Source organism: Bubalus bubalis, chromosome 15 (assembly GCF_019923935.1).
Source record: "Bubalus bubalis isolate 160015118507 breed Murrah chromosome 15, NDDB_SH_1, whole genome shotgun sequence".
NCBI lineage: Eukaryota > Metazoa > Chordata > Mammalia > Artiodactyla > Bovidae > Bubalus > Bubalus bubalis.
In genome coordinates, this window is record NC_059171.1 from 17,751,392 (window position 1) to 17,767,452 (window position 16,061).

At 39.8% G+C, this 16,061-nt stretch overlaps 1 protein-coding gene across 11 annotated transcripts in view; it reads left to right on the forward strand.

Annotated features, from left to right (window-relative positions):
- Positions 1 to 16,061, forward strand: part of VPS13B (vacuolar protein sorting 13 homolog B) — an 848,142-nt gene that overhangs the window by 754,593 nt on the left and 77,488 nt on the right. The window contains exon 44 of one of the 11 annotated variants that reach the window (XM_025264773.3): positions 2,428 to 3,576. The exons of the other annotated variants lie outside the window; for them this stretch is intronic. Coding sequence (XP_025120558.3) covers positions 2,428 to 2,466 — 39 coding nt within the window. The 3' untranslated portion in view covers positions 2,467 to 3,576. Of the gene's footprint in view, positions 1 to 2,427; positions 3,577 to 16,061 lie in introns of those variants that run through there. 11 annotated transcript variants of the gene reach the window in all.

Here is a 16,061-nt window from a genome sequence, read left to right on the forward strand (position 1 = left end):
GGTAAAACACCATATATCCTTTTTTAATAAGAGTTCTTTCAGAACTCTTATTATGGTATGATATTGCACTTGTATTTTTAGAATGAATGACATGCCCTTATTTTTCTAATTCTCCTTTTGAGAAATGTCCATGTTAGAGAGTTTTTAAGTTGTTTGGTTGTTTGCTCCTTGTAACATCATTAAAGGACACTTGGTCAGTTGTTTCATTTAAAAATTAAACAGTTATTTTTTCCTGTTAATTGCAAAAGTAAGAATATAGACCAGATATATAAACCAAAAGAGAGAGAGAGAGAAAAGACAACCTATAATCCCAACCACCCAGAGACAATCCATGTTAAGACTTGTTTAGCCGTGTAGACCTTCAAAAGGCTTCTATGATCATTGCATTCCCAGAAATGAACTGGTAGTGACAGGAAAGAAACCTCTGAGAAGGTGCGTTAATGTGCGGTCATACATTGTACCTGTAGCCACTTCACCCATTAATACATGTAAGCTGCAGGCCTCAGCCGAAGCAAAAGATAAAGCTCATTTTCCTGAAAAGTCATTTTAAGCTGCATAGACTATCATGACCCTCCCTGACTCAAGATTCTCTGGATACTGGCGCCAGGATGGGAAGGATGATGCTAAGAACAGTGGGCTCAGGGGTGTGGAGGAACAGGTGTCTTCATGTTGTAGATGTACAGTTTCTGAATGGAAAGGACATGAACAGGAAAGAAGAATGACCGACCACTGCCATACTATACCTTTCATATTTAAACTCTTCTGTACTTTTTCAAGGTCTTTTTGTATTTATTACTAGTCTTATTTTCATAGTATCCCTGTGTGATTTGTATTTTTATTATGAACATTTTATAGATAAGGATACAGAAATGTTAAGCTAAGATGGTGGTAGAGTTGGGACTGAATCCCATGTCTTTTCATTTTCAATATACTATTATTTCCACAACATTGTTAAACTCTCCTAGGTTTTGGCAGCAGGATTTGTCTGCTAGAAGAGCCAAACTGTGAGGGTTTAAGAGAAGGGCTGAGAAATCGCTGCTATAATACTCCACATTTAAAGCTAGGGTATCATGGCATTCTTAGTACAATATGAACCCTTGCAGAGATTTAAGAACAAAAAACAATAAGAACCCTTTAGTGACAAACTGGAAACATAAGACAGGTATCTATTAAACTTTTTTCTCTTTTTAATTTGTAACTGCATCTTCTGGATACAAATGTTAAGATGAGCTATAGTCATCATAATCTTGAGACTAAAACTTAGATCATATTCATAAAAGGTGTCCCTTTTAGTACAGCTACGTATGCTGAAGGAAGTGTGTTTTAGGACTCTTTGAAGCCAGTGAGGTCTTAATGGGCCCAGGGGTCTTCATGGAATTCCTTACGTCCATAGTTACAGGTTCTGCTGTGTTCTAATGAGAGGTTACATCCGAGGATCAGAAAAACTAGCCACTTAGCTTCAGACTGCACCTGGAGGTAGTCACAGACACACAAGTAAGCAAACTGTTCCCTTTTTCCAGACTCCAAGTCATATCCTGCACTGCCCAGCAGGCTTGGTTTTAGGAACATTTGTGTCTGCATGTTTATGCTACCTTGGGTGTTAGTCAATTCATAGTCTCAGGGAGGATTTCTAAAGTTCAGAGAACTTAACTCCACTAAACAATGTAGCTTATATTGCAGAGATCAAGAAAGTAGCAATGACACCTGGAAAGGTTTCAAAGAGGTCAGCATGTCTTAGAACCACACAGGAGGTTGCTAACAACAGTAAGTCCCAACGGGATAGGGAAAAACAAGGACACAACCAATTGCAGAAATCCAAAGCTGAAAAACCTTTTCAGAGTTGAAAAGTTGTAAACTCTCCCTATAGTTTCTAACACACACTCTGAGGCAGAATCACTTGAAAATGCTGGCTATCCTACAACATTTGCTTGCCTAAGCAAACAAAGGAAGAACAAAACAATTTCCTAGGGGATAATTGAATATATTCAGCTGCACAGCCGTATATGCCACCTCAAAGGGCCCTTAAATATCCCACTCCAGGAGACTTTACTTCAGTTGGACAAGAACAGTAACCAGTGAAGGAATGGTCTTCAGAGAAGGGCTTCACAGTATATGGAATTGAATCTAAGGACTGCATGTGTGAGTTTATGGAATCTTTCCCCAGAATATGGACAGTCTGTGCAGCTCAGAGTCAAGGGGAGCTCTGTTTAATTTAACCAAACTGGATACAGTGACACGTCCATCGTAGTCGGATTTTTGTGTAGGCTGTTCAAGTTAACTTCCTGTTCTGGTAAAGAGAGAGCACTGTTGCCTAATTAAACTGCTTGAAACAAGAATGCCTCTAGCTTGTATGTAAGGAATTACATTTGCTTTACCCTTAAAACACGCACAATTTATAGATTGTGCTTTTTTTTTTTTTTTTTTTAGGTTTACAGAATTCCAACTACCAATGACTTAATTTGGTAACCAAACCATCAGTCAAGGTGAAAATAGGCTCCAGACAGAGCTATAGAAAATAAAAGATTGCTCCAAATGGATGTAGTAGGAAGTTTTATCATCTTGTGAAAATGGCAGATAGTTAAAAATGAGAAAGGCAACAAGAGTCAATTTGGAAGAGCGGCAGAGCATCTGGGAAATAACTCATCAAAGTAATCAGATTTAGGAAAGAAAACATAAATCAGACATTAGTTTCAGGCAGAGTTTGGCAGACTTTTTTGAGTAGGGCCAGACAGTGACTGTTTTAGGCTTTCAGGGCCTTAGAGCCTCTCTCATAGCCATTCAGCTTTGCACAAAAGCAGCCATAACAAATGAGTGTGACTGTGTGCCAATAAGACCTTATTTATAGAGAAGAAAATTTGAATTCCAATAATTTGCACACAAAGTGGTATTTTTCTTCTTTTTTTCAACTATCTGAAAATGTTAAAGACACTGCTAACTCACTGGCTTTATAGAAATAGGCAGTGCACCAAATGACCCAGAAGTCATGCCTTATTTGTCAACCCCTGCTTTCGGGTCTCTCAGTTGACAAAATACAGTAGACTAAAGATTTGACAGGAAATTGTCTTTGCTCTGCTGTAAATGATATTCCCATCACTTGAAAACTTGGTAACATGTTTCAGAAATTATGAAATGACGGGTAATATATTAAATCTAACACATAAAATCAACCTGTGCTTACCACATAACAGTGTTCTTGAGTCCCTAAGTCATGTCCAACTCTGAGACCCCATAGACTGCAGCATGCCACATAATAGTAAAATATTTGTATTGTTCTTGTTCTTGCCCATAGAGACAGAAAGTTCTGCTGTTCTTTTTTCAGATGTGAAAATATTTAAAAGTGAGATCTGATCATTTTTCCTCTTGTCTAAAGAAAAAATAATGGGTTTTTGACTGTCTAGCTATCTTATGGTAATTCCAGTCAGCTGTCAGTTTTATTAGATTGTGATTTCTTATTCAGTTCCCACTCTCTCTATATCCCTTTATATAGTGTATGTGTACACATATATCTAAAGAATGAGCACGTTCTTGTTGCAACTGTCACAATTTTTAAAATTTAAAACCAGACTTAGGGAGGCTGGGAAAGATTGAGGGCAGGAGGAGAAGGGGGTGACAGAGGATGAGATGGCTGGATGGCATCGCCAACTTGATGGACATGAATTTGAGCAAGCTCCAGCAGTTGGTGATGGACAGGGAGGCCTGGTGTGCTGCAGTCCATGGGGTTGCAAAGAGTTGGACGTGACTGAGCGACTGAACTGAACTGAACGAGGGAGGCAGGTGAATATTCTATGTTGGCAAACTGTTCTCACTGATCAATTTTCAAGTGCTGGCCTCTGCTATTATATGGAACATGGTATGCATATGAGAGTTTGTTAGAAAGGGCAAAGGAAAAGACATTTTTACACCCAGAAGGTACAAATGGGATTGATATTTCCTTTCTAGAAAGCAATTTGATAAAAAGCATCATAGCTATTAAAATGATCATAGCCTTTGACCTAGTAATTCTCTTACTAGTGATCAACTCTCAGGGAGCAGTCCAAATTAATACAAAGGTGTGTACACAAAAATGTTTATCATAATTTTATTCATACTATCAAATTTTAAACATCAAAAGCTCAGTTTTAAAGAAATAGATAAGAGAAATCTGGTATACCTATGAGATGAACTATTATGGGACCTTTACATTCTTACATAGGAAGGGAAGTGCTACCATATCATTGGTCAGTTGCTCAGCCATGTTGATAACTCTTTGTGACCCCGTGGACTGAAGCACACCAGGCCTCCCTGTCCTTCACTATCTCCTGGAGCTTGCTCAAACTCATGTCCATTGAGTCGGTGATGCCATCCACCCATCTAGTCCTCTGTCATCCCCTTCTCCTCCTGCCCTCAATCTTTCCCATCATCAGGGTCTTTTCCAGTGGGTCAACTCTTTGCTTCAGGTGGCCAAAGTATTGGAGCTTATCATATTATATCAGTCAGAAAAGCAAAATATAAAACTCTGTACATACAATATGATCTTAACCATTTAAGTATAAATGCATAGAAAAATACTGAAACGAGATATGTCAAAATGTTGCCTCTGAATGGTATATTTTTTAAGGTGATATTTTTTCCAATGTATTACATTTTTATATACTTCTCAACTTTTTAAAATAAAGAATACAGATTATTAAGTCAGAAAGAAGTAAAAACTCTGAAAATATTTATATATAGACAGAGGAATTTCAAAAGCTAATTAGAACAGTGGCAAGTATAATACTATATCAAGAATGGTTCTCTGCGAAGTATTGAAATAGTTTTTTTCAATTATTCCCTTAGTTACATCTTTGCCCCACTTAAGTCTACCTTGCAAACTACAATTCAAGTAAGTTTCCTAAATGATGTTTTGATACTTTCTTGTCCAAAAACCTTTACAACCATCATCTATTAAATATACCCAAATTATCTGGTATCTAAGACCTGACTCATTATTTCTGTCTGCTGCTGCTACTGCTAAGTCGCTTCAGTCGTGTCCGACTCTGTGCGACCCCATAGACGGCAGCCCACCAGGCTCCCCCATCCCTGGGATTCTCCAGGCAAGAACACTGGAGTGGGTTGCCATTTCCTTCTCCAATGCATGAAAAGTGAAAGTGAAGTCACTCAGTCATGTCCAACTCCTAGCGACCCCATGGACTGCAGCCTACCAGGCTCCTCCATCCATGGGATTTTCCAGGCAAGAGTACTGGAGTGGGGTGCCATAGATGCTTATTATATCCCATTGATTTTTAATCAACAAATAATAATTTCTTATGGCCTATTGTGTGTTTGTAAAGGTGTACATTCTTCTAAGAAACATGTTGTCTGATGAGGGAGTCAGAAAGGAAACAAATTAGAGACATGATCATTATCTATGAGGATTTTGCGGCAGTAGTTGCAGACAGCGAGACATGATGGATAACTGAGTTAAAATACCAGCCATAGGAAGAAAAGCAAGAGGACCAGAAAGTAAAATCACCTGCCTCTGAATATGGACAAGGTCTTAATGGGGACTCAAAGGAAATGTTTCCTAACATGAGGAGGGAAATCTGCCAAGGCTTCCTGGTAGAAGTCATATTTATATTGAATTTTCATGTTTAAGTAAGTGCTAGGTCAGTGAAGTGGGGTGGGAGAAGGGTGTTCCCAGGTAAAGGAACCAAAGTGTGTGAAAGCCACAGAGGCAAGAAGGAACATGGCAGGGTAGCACTTGACTGATTTGACTACAATGTAGAGTACATGTGTGGAATTGCAAGACCGTAAAGTCAGTGAAGGCCATGAGGGCCCTTGTATGCTGTGCACATGAGGCAGAACCAGGGAACAGACAGGCAGGCAGGCTGCCTGTCAGGTTCAAGGGAATTCAGGTTTTGTTCAGAATAAACACAGGCATTAAAACTGCAGGCCTTGCTGAGGAGATGTGTGCTAGGAAACTGGCTCTTTGATGGTGATGGGAAAACTAATTTGTAGGGTTGCCCAACTTTCATGGGGTAAGGACTCCCACCATAGCTGATTTTAGGCTACCAATGATTTAGCAACCAGCTCACTAGATTCCTGAATATTTAGCAATACTTTCTCACAGACAAGTATGAGCCACCTCATTGCTATTTGGAGGAGTCATGTTCTGAAGAGCATTTTGAGGAGATAGGCCTGCATGTGACAGGCAGCTTTTGTCTACCGAAGGGTTTTAAGTAGAATCATCACAGGGTTACAGTTGCATTTTGGAAAGGTTCCTGTCCTGCAGTTGTGTAAACAGTCTAGAGGAGGCTGAGAATGCATGCGGTTGTATGGACACCACTGCATAACCCAGGAGTGAGAGATTACAGTAACTGAGCCAAGACAGCATAGAAGTCAGATACTGGTATAAATACCTAACAGACTGATCTTCCTGTGAATGACAGCTATGAATTCTGAGCAAAACACAAAACATCTACCTCTAAAGATGAACAGAGGCGGACAGATTTTGGAGAGGAATAGGGTCTCTGAGCCAGTAAACTGCACAGTGGTTCACCCACTGGTTGTGGCTTTGGTTTGAGGTCAGCTGCAGTTGTAGCCATGCAAGGGGGGCCCACTGTCTTTCTGGGCCAAGGTACCAGGCTTAAGAACTCAGGCAACCAAGGTCACTAGAGGGTGAAGAGAAAATCTTGGGAAAGGGAAATCCAGAGAATAGGGAAATATGTTTAAATGTGGCCCACCTATCTGCTTCCTGCTGAAGCACATATGCTTGGGGCAGACTGAAAGCAGATTGTACCCAAGCCTTAAAGAACTGAATTAATCTGCACTGCCACTCACCCAGGTTTAAGAGTTTTTGTGCTGTGCCAAGTCGCATCAGTCATGTCCAATTCTGTGCAGTCCTATGGACTGCAGCCTGCCAGGCTCCTCTGTCGATGGGATTCTCCAGGCGAGAATACTGGAGTGGATTGTCATGCCCTCCTCCAGGGGATCTTCCCCCCCAGGGATCAAACCTGTGTGTGTTACATCTAACCTGCATTAAACAGGCAGGCAGGTTCTTTACCACTAGTTTGATTCTAAACTAGTTAATTACTTATTAGAAATATTAACACTCTGGAAGAATTATGAGAGAATTCAGAGTCTTCACCACAGAGCAGAATTACTTGACAGGTCTCAAAAATCTTTAAAAAAAAAAAAAAAAAAAAAAGAATTACTCAATTTCAAGGGAGAGATGATTAACAGATGCCAACGTCAAGATGACTCAGAGGTTGAAATTATCATGCATATACTTTAAAGCCACTGTGGCAACAGAAAAGGGATTTTACTATAATTAATTCCTAAATTAGTTTGATTTTTAACATTCTTTTTTAATTGAAGTAAATAGTTGATTTATAATATATTAGTTTCAGGCATACAACATAGTGATTCAAAATTTCTATAGATTAGACTTCATTTTAAGTTATTACAAAATTTTGAATTGACTATATTTCCTATGCTATACAATATGTCCTTGTTGCTTATTTATTTTATACACAGTAGTTTGTACTTCCTAACCCCCTACTTCTATCAAGTCCTTTCCCCCTTCCCTTTCCCCATTGGTGATCACTACTAGTTCTCTATATCTGTTAGTTGTCTTTTGGTTCATCAAAACAGGGCAATTCTAGATGGCCTGATTTAATCAGGTAAAAGCCCTAAAAGAGGTACTGGACCCTTTTATCAGGAGAGAGAGAGAGAGATAACATACATTCCTGCTGGCCTGAAAGAAGCAAATTACCATGTTATAGCTGCCTATGAAGAGGGCCATGGGGCAGGGAGGAGTGAGAAGCCATGGAGATGTGCAGGTGGCTGCCAGTGCTAGTCATTAAGTCAGAACCCTCCTCACATGCCTCCTCACAGACAGGCATGCATGCGTGCTAAGTCACTTCAGTCAAGTCTGATTCTATGCGACCCTGTGGACCGTAGCCTGCCAGGGTCCTCTGTCCATGGGATTCTCCAGGCAAGAATACTGGAGAGGGTTGCCATGCCCTCCTCCAGGGGAATCTTCTGACCCAGGGATCAAACTTAGGTCTCTTACATCTCCTGCATTAGCAGGTGGGTTCTTTACCCTTAGCGCCATCTAGGAAGCCCCCTCATATATGCACCAGGGAATAAATTCTGCCAGCTACCCAAGTGAGCTTCGAAGAGGATTCTTCTCAAGTCAAGCCTATATAAGAATGCAGCCCTTGTGTGGCAGAAACCAACATGACATTGTAAAGCAATTATCCTCCAATTAAAAACAAACAAACAAAAAAAAGAATTCAGCCCAGCTGACACCTCAGTTGAAGATGGATCAGTAGAAATCCATCCAATCAAAAGGTCTAATATATGAATAACTGTAATCAAAGAATGGCAGGAGAGAATAGGACTCCCCCTGCCATTAAGAAATCATCTCAGAAAATGTCCCAGACTTTGTGAAAGACAGAAATTTACAGACCCAGGAAGCTCAGAGAACTCCAAACAGGCATTCGAAAGAAATCCACACCCAGACACTAATACTTTCAAGTTCTTCTGGTTTCTGCCCACTTACTTGCTCCAAAGCAGCCCCCCACACACACATCGCAGGCTTCTGTTATAGTAGCACCTCACGTACACATACCATACTCTATATTATTACAGATTGCTGTTTAACAATTAGCCCGCAACTTAAGTAAATAAAAAATTATTTCTCAGTTTTATTAGCCAAAAATTTCAGGAGTAAGTAGTTTACCTGGGTGATTCCAGCTCAGATTCTCTGACAAGTCAAGATTCTTGTAGTCAAGACATGAGCTGGAACCACAGTCATCACAGGAGCCTGCAGTTCTGTTCATTTTGTTTGAATCTGTTTTTTTTCCCCCCTCTCTACTTCAGATTGCCCTAAGGAGACTGAGTGAAGCAATAACTGAAGAGACCACTGTATGGGCAATGGGGGTTCATTGATAGCCCAAGGAAAGCATTTTCTGTGGCTAGATAGGAATAGAAATCAGATTGAGTGGGTTGAAAAATGAATGGGAGGTGAGGAAGTGGGGAAAATGAGCGTGATTTTTTTTTTAATCCTGATTGAGTGTTAGCTCAAGAAAGCTGAAGGGTCAGGTGAGGGTTTTTGACTGTGTAGATCACAATAAACTGTGGAAAATTCTGAAAGAGATGGGATACCAGACCACCTGACCTGCCTCTTGAGAAACCTGTATGCAGGTCAGGAAGCAACAGTGAGAACTGGACGTGGAACAACAGACTGGTTCCAAAAAGGAAAGGAGTACATCAAGGCTGTATATTGTCACCCTGTTTATTTAACTTATATGCAGAGTACATCATGAGAAACCCTGGGCTGGAGGAAGCACAAGCTGGAATCAAGGTTGCCGGGAGGAATATCAATAACCTCGGATATGCAGATGACACCACCCTTATGGCAGAAAGTGAAGAGGAACTAAAAGCTTCTTGATGAAAGTGAAAGAGGAGAGTGAAAAAGTTGGCTTAAAGCTCAACATTCAGAAAACTAAGATCATGGCATCTGGTCCCATCACTTCATGGGAAATAGATGGGGAAACAGTGGAAACAGTGTCAGACTTGATTTTTTTGGGTTCCCGAATCACTGCAGATGGTGACTGCAGCCATGAAATAAAAAGACGCTTACTCCTTAGAAGGAAAGTTAGGACCAACCTAGACAGCATATTAAAAAGCAGAGACATTACTTTGCCAACAAAAGTCCATCTAGTCAAGGCTATGGTTTTTCCATTGGTTATGTATGGATGTGAGAGTTGGACTATAAAGAAAGCTGAGTGCCGAAGAATTGATGCTTTTGAACTGTGGTGTTGAAGAAGACTCTTGAGAGTCCCTTGGACTGCAAGGAGATCCAACCAGTCCATCCTAAAGGAGATCAGGCCTGGGTGTTCATTGGAAGGACTGATGTTGAAGCTGAAACTCCAATACTTTGGCCACCTGATGCAAAGAACTGACTCATTTGAAAAGACCCTGTTGCTGGGAAAGATTGAGGGCAGGAGGAGAAGGGGACGACAGAGGATGGGATGGTTGGATGGCATCACTGACTCGATGGACATGTGTTTGGGTGAACTCCAGGAGTTGGTGATGGACAGGGAGGCCTGGAGTGCTGTGATTCATGGTTCATGTCGTAAAGATTCGGACGTGATTGAGCAACTGAACTGAACTGAACTAGGCATGTTCATATATGAAAAGGAGTAAATAGCAGATAGATTGATGATGCAGAAGACAGGAAGAGTGATTAATGGCATAAGGTCCCAGAAGAAAAGAAGAATGCATCCAGATTACAGGTAGAAGGATGGACCCAGGATGGAATTATCCCAGTTATCCACTGCTATTTACAAACCACCCCACAACTTCTATTTGAAAGTTTATTAGCTCATAAGTGTGTTGGTCAGAAATCTAGGTGCACTTAGTTAAGAGGTTCTTCTCCTAGTCTCAGCAGGGCTCACTCATGAGGCTGCAGTCACCTGGTCGGCCAACTGGGGCCGAGTGGTCCATAATGGCCCTGCCCACACATTTGGTACTTCTCAGACCACTGGCCAGGGTTCTCTTCCATGTGATCCTTCCAGCAGTCTCGCCTAGACAGGAGAACGAGAGCAAAGACTGCAAAACCTATTGAGCCTAAGCTCAGAGCCCTTATAGAATCTGCTGCCCACATTCTACTAGGTGGAGCAAGTCACAAGGTGAGGCCAGATCCAGAGGATAAGAAGCAGGATCGTAACCTCTTGATGTGAGTTGCTGAGAGAATTGGGGACATTTTTAACTTAGCACAAAAGCCTCCTCCTGCTTTGAGACAGTAGAGAGAACTGAGGTTGACTATAAATGTTGAGGTGGTTGTAGTGGGTATTTGCTTAAAGTGAAAAGAGGGAAGGAAAGTAGGAGGCTTTTTCGAACATGATTTTCCACAATATGTAATCCTGTATCCTGCTCATAATTGGCATTTGATAAGTGTACACTGAATAAATAAATGTTGAGATTTCTCATAACATCTGACATTTCTCAAGAACATAGATTTAAAAGCTTATTTTAACAACATGACCACTGTAAACAGTATGGGTCATATTGGATGCTTTTATGTATGCTGTACAGGCACACAAAAAGAGGTCCTCTGAGCTCAAAATACATGCTTTTGTATGCTGTCTGTGCAACTGGACTCGTAATCGAGAGTAGCCGCTCGTCTCCGCCACCTCTGCCCCTGTGGCCTCCCAGTGGCCTCTGATGGAAACTTATGAAACAGGGAGATGCTGCAGGAGGACCAGCAGTATACTTCAAAGGAGGCCAACTTTCAGGTCCACCTGCACGTCCGACTGTGCCTGCTTTTGTTTAACTCTGAAAAACTTGTATTATTTATCATAAGTTGAAAGTATGTTGTGCAATTACAAAATAGTACTGATTTAAAGTAGACATTATTTCAGGTTAAATTTGCCTTATATTTTCTCTTTCTCTAATCATGGAAATAGATTCCCGGAAACTACATTATCGCCCTTACTGTTGCGTAGCACACAGCTGTCCACAACGAGCAGTTCCGTTTGGGATGGAAGGACTGTGTGCCTTTGCTCCCCAGTGGCAGTAACAGGCTTCTTTTATTGTTGCTGACATTAAGATAGCTAAAATCAACAGTGAGGTAAACAGTTCTTGGGACCATCTGGCAAGGATTTCAGTCCAAAATATTCTGTAAACACTAACTCCATTTGAGTACCCAGGACCTACTATCCAGTCACCATCAACTGCTTTTTTATTTTAGTTATAAGCAGTCATTGAAACAGCAAAATAGTAAGACTTGTAGACTCTGTCTCTTCACCTTTCTCTCATCAAATATTTTCGGTTTCCTGAGAGGTTCCAAGAAACTTATGTTCTCTGAGGAAGGTTATAGTACCTTGTTGAAATCACCAGTAAATGGGACCCTGGCAGTTTTGGTCATTAAATATCTAGTGGATAGAAATGTTTGGAATTTCTTCATTTTCTGTTGGTAAATACATTTACTCTATTTAAATGAGAGGAAGAAGTTTGGAGTCGAGTTTTTTTTTTTCTTTTTCTTTTTCCTGTATATTTCAAAGTCACTGTGTAAAAATGGTTTGCATTGTGACCTTGTTAAGACTTGTAAAGTCTTCCACAAGAAAGTAGCAAAGACAGTTTGTGATAAGACACTTTATCCAGTCCCAGGACTGATTTCTAGAGTTTTCTACAAGCCTTCACAAAAGGGCACAACTGGGGATTATTTCAACTGTGAAGCACCCAGAGGAGTGACTACTGGTGCTGCTAATGGTCTCGCCATCCCTTCTCTGGCAATAAATTTTCGATATTGAAATATAGCTTTGGAGAAAAATGTACTGAGGGTTCCTTAAGCTTTTTACAAGACACTCAAAGGCTTTTCACAAGCTAGTGCTCTGCAAATGTGAATTCTTGATGTCTAAACATAAAGGTCCTTGACTGAACTAATTTTAAATGTGAATTTTAATACAGAGTGCTTGGAGAAAGGGAATGCAGCTGGACCATTAAAGCATGGTATTTTGCCATTTGTAAGTAATGGGAAATACTGATTAAGAATGTTATAAAGATTTCAGCATTCAGAATGTGATTGCGGTTAATCATAACGTATTACCACAAGCCTGTGTAACAAAAGCATTAACTCTGTTAAAGACAATGGCATACCTATTACACTGTGGCACTTTTTAATTATTTCCATGCTGAGCAGGATATTGAAGAGCTTATTATCTAAAGGTCAGAATAATGCCCAAGACATGGCCAAGCCCAATGAGTGTCAGATGCATGGAATGTTGGATGACTTCATAGTTATGAAATTATTTCATTTCTCATGATAATTCCTGACTTGCCAAGTTAGTGAATTTTAAGAACTCTGAGAGCAGATTTTAAGATAAATGTGAAATAATCCATACTTTTGGAGTCAGGGACTTCCCTTCAGGCATTAGTTCATATTTGACTTGCTTGACTTACACTTGGGGATAAAATGAGTTAGGACAAGGTCTTAGATACCACATTCCCTTACTGGGAAAGAAAACCAACTTGCACAACTTTGGCTGGCTCATGTTTCTTGTTATACAGGCACTAAGAAGCAGCGGTTGCCATGAAATACTTTATTTAACCTTTACAAAAATGTTTTCTTAGTATGGCAAGGCAGTTTAGTTAAATGAAAATAAATAACTGTAAAAATTTTGGATGTCTTTTATATCCCATCTGTTGACTTCTTTTTTTTCTAATTAAAAATTAGGCATAACAATTTTAATTGTCTAAATGGCCATGATGACTGAAAATAAGTTACAGATTGCATAGAACTACCTGATCTTTTCTTAGAACACATGTTGGCATGTCTTCTATTTTACATTCAACTAAATTTTGCTAAATGATGAATGAACATTTTAAAAGAAAATTTAAAAGAACAATTTTATTCAAACTTTTGTTAGATTTCCTCCATGGTTTATATTTGTATTTAGTCAAAATTGATTTTCAAACAAACAAGAACTGACAATCTGGCTCACAAGCTCAGAACATTTATCCAAGTCTGAATGACTATCAAACAGTGTCTCCAGTTTACCTTATTGGCTTCCATTTCTCAGCTTACCTAAAGTATTCTTTATTATTTTGATCCAACTTACCCTTATCTCTTCCACTGAGGAGCTGGGTTCAACCATGAGCATGACAACCATTCACTATCATTCTGTCAAGAGTGTGTCCACCCAGCACCAAAATCTTCTGACTATTAGTGTCACTCAATTAAGCCATTATTGTTTGTATTTATTTTATTTAATTATTTTTTTAAAGTGAATTGTTTCATATTTTATAGACAGACCACACTTTTCTGTATAGACACACAAGCATACATGTAGAATTTCTCTGAAGTTTTACTTTTCAGCCCCTTATGGTAGCATTAAGGATGAACAGCCTCAAAGCCTGTCACGCAGTTCTGGACGTAAGGCAGCTACTAGTGCCACAGCTCCTGTTTTTCCAGTTCTGTGTCGTTTAAATATAGGGAAGCCCATGCGCTTTAGAAACATGAAAACAACAGATATGTGTAATGTTGAAATGACTTTTCTAAAACAAGCCTATATATCTTTTCATGCTTTTTTTTTTACTGTGTACATTTATATCTGATTTCACGATTAATATGTTCCCCAAAAGTTATACATAGCATTGTATTTTAACTAATGAGAAAATTTGCTCCTTAAATCTTTTTGAAAAAAAAAAAAAATTTGTGAAGTGAATTATTTTTCTCTAATTTAGATAATTTCTATTTAGGTAGCTTTTTAGCAAGGAATATTCATTAAGCATCATGGTTTTGTAGATAATATATAAAAGTGCCACTACTCTTCACCTGACTTTTTCTTTTTTTTTTTTTTTTTTAATTTTTTTTCTCTCTAGTATGTGAATGTCAGTCATATGCTTTTTCCTTTGCTTTGCAGTATCTTTTCAAAGGTCTCATGGCTTATTTTTATGTCCTTTTTGCTATTTATTAATGATTATATCATATTATGGATTGCCCCTTGTTATACTATATTATTTGAGGAATGGTGATTTTTATTCTCCAGCTGCAAAGCCAGATAATAAAGGCAACTCCTGTTCTACTTCCCATTTTCCAGCTGGCATTTCCTAATATCTCAACTATACACAAGTGAAAGTTTCTACATCCTCCCATGCTTCTTTGTTATTGTGAATTGTCAAAAGTCATGCAGAGCTACAGTTCGCTTCATTCATGCAACTGTTTTTTTATTATTTTTTCCTGACTCTTCCTTCATCAGTGTTTGCCTTGTGATAACCATTCATAAAAATAAACAGTGGGGTGCTGCTAGAATCTGTTGTTTCCTGGTAGCTACTATTTCTGAATACATATAGAAAGACCAGCCAGATAGTAAACAGCATAATTTCAAACAGCCAAACGTCTATCAGTTACTATGTTTCATTGCCTTTAATGCTTCACACTCTGGTGTTTATTGATGACTGGTGCTCTGAAAATAAGTGGCAATTCCTGAATTAAGAGTTCACTGCCTCTTCAGCCTCCCTTTCTGTACCATCCTCTCTCAGGCAGGTCCTCTCCCTAACTCTCACGTCTCTTCATCCCCAAGAATCTGCACACATGGCTGCTTTGAGAGCAAGATCTGACGTGAAACAATGATTTTTGTTCCAGTTTGACTCTTTTCCTTTCCAGGATCAAAATCCCATGGGTTATTAGAAGAATGTAAGCCAATGAGTTCATAATATAAAGTTAATTTCCCACATTATATTGACAGTAAATTGTTTGCACAAAGATTTAAAACTATCAGTCAGTTCAGTTCAGTCTCTCAGTCGTGTCCAACTCTTTGCAACCCCATGAATCGCAGCACACCAGGCCTCCCTGTCCATCATCAACTCCTGTAGTTCACTCAAACTCAGGTCCATCAAGTCTGTGATGCCATCCAGCCATCTCATCCTCTGTCATTCCCTTCTCTTCCTGCCCCCAATCCCTCCCAGCATCACAGTCTTTGCCAATGAGTCAACTCTTCGCATGAGGTGGCCAAAGTACTGGACTTTCAGCTTTAGCATCAGTCCTTCCAGTGAATACCCAGGACTGATCTCCTATAGGATGGACTGGTTGGATCTCCTTGCAGTCCAAGGGGCTCTCAAGAGTCTTCTCCAACACCATAGTTCAAAAGCATCAATTCTTTGGCACTCAGCTTTCTTCACAGTCCAACTCTCACATCCATACATGACCAATGGAAAAACCATAGCTTTGACTAGACGGACTTTTGTTGGCAAAGTAACGTCTCTGCTTTTAAATATGCTATTTAGGTTGGTCATAACTTTCCTTCCAAGGAGTAAGCGTCTTTTAATTTCATGGCTGCAATCACCATCCACAGTGATTTTCAGTTCAGTTCAGTTGCTCAGTCGTGTCCTACTCTTTGCGACCCCATGAATCGCAGCATGCCAGGCCTCCCTGTCCATCACCAACTCCCAGAGTTCACTCAAACTCATGTCATCGAGTCGGTGATGCCATCCAGCCATCTCATCCTCTGTCATTCCCTTCTCTTCCTGCCCCCAATCCCTCCCAGCATCACAGTCTTTGCCAGTGAGTCAACTCTTCACATGAGGTGGCC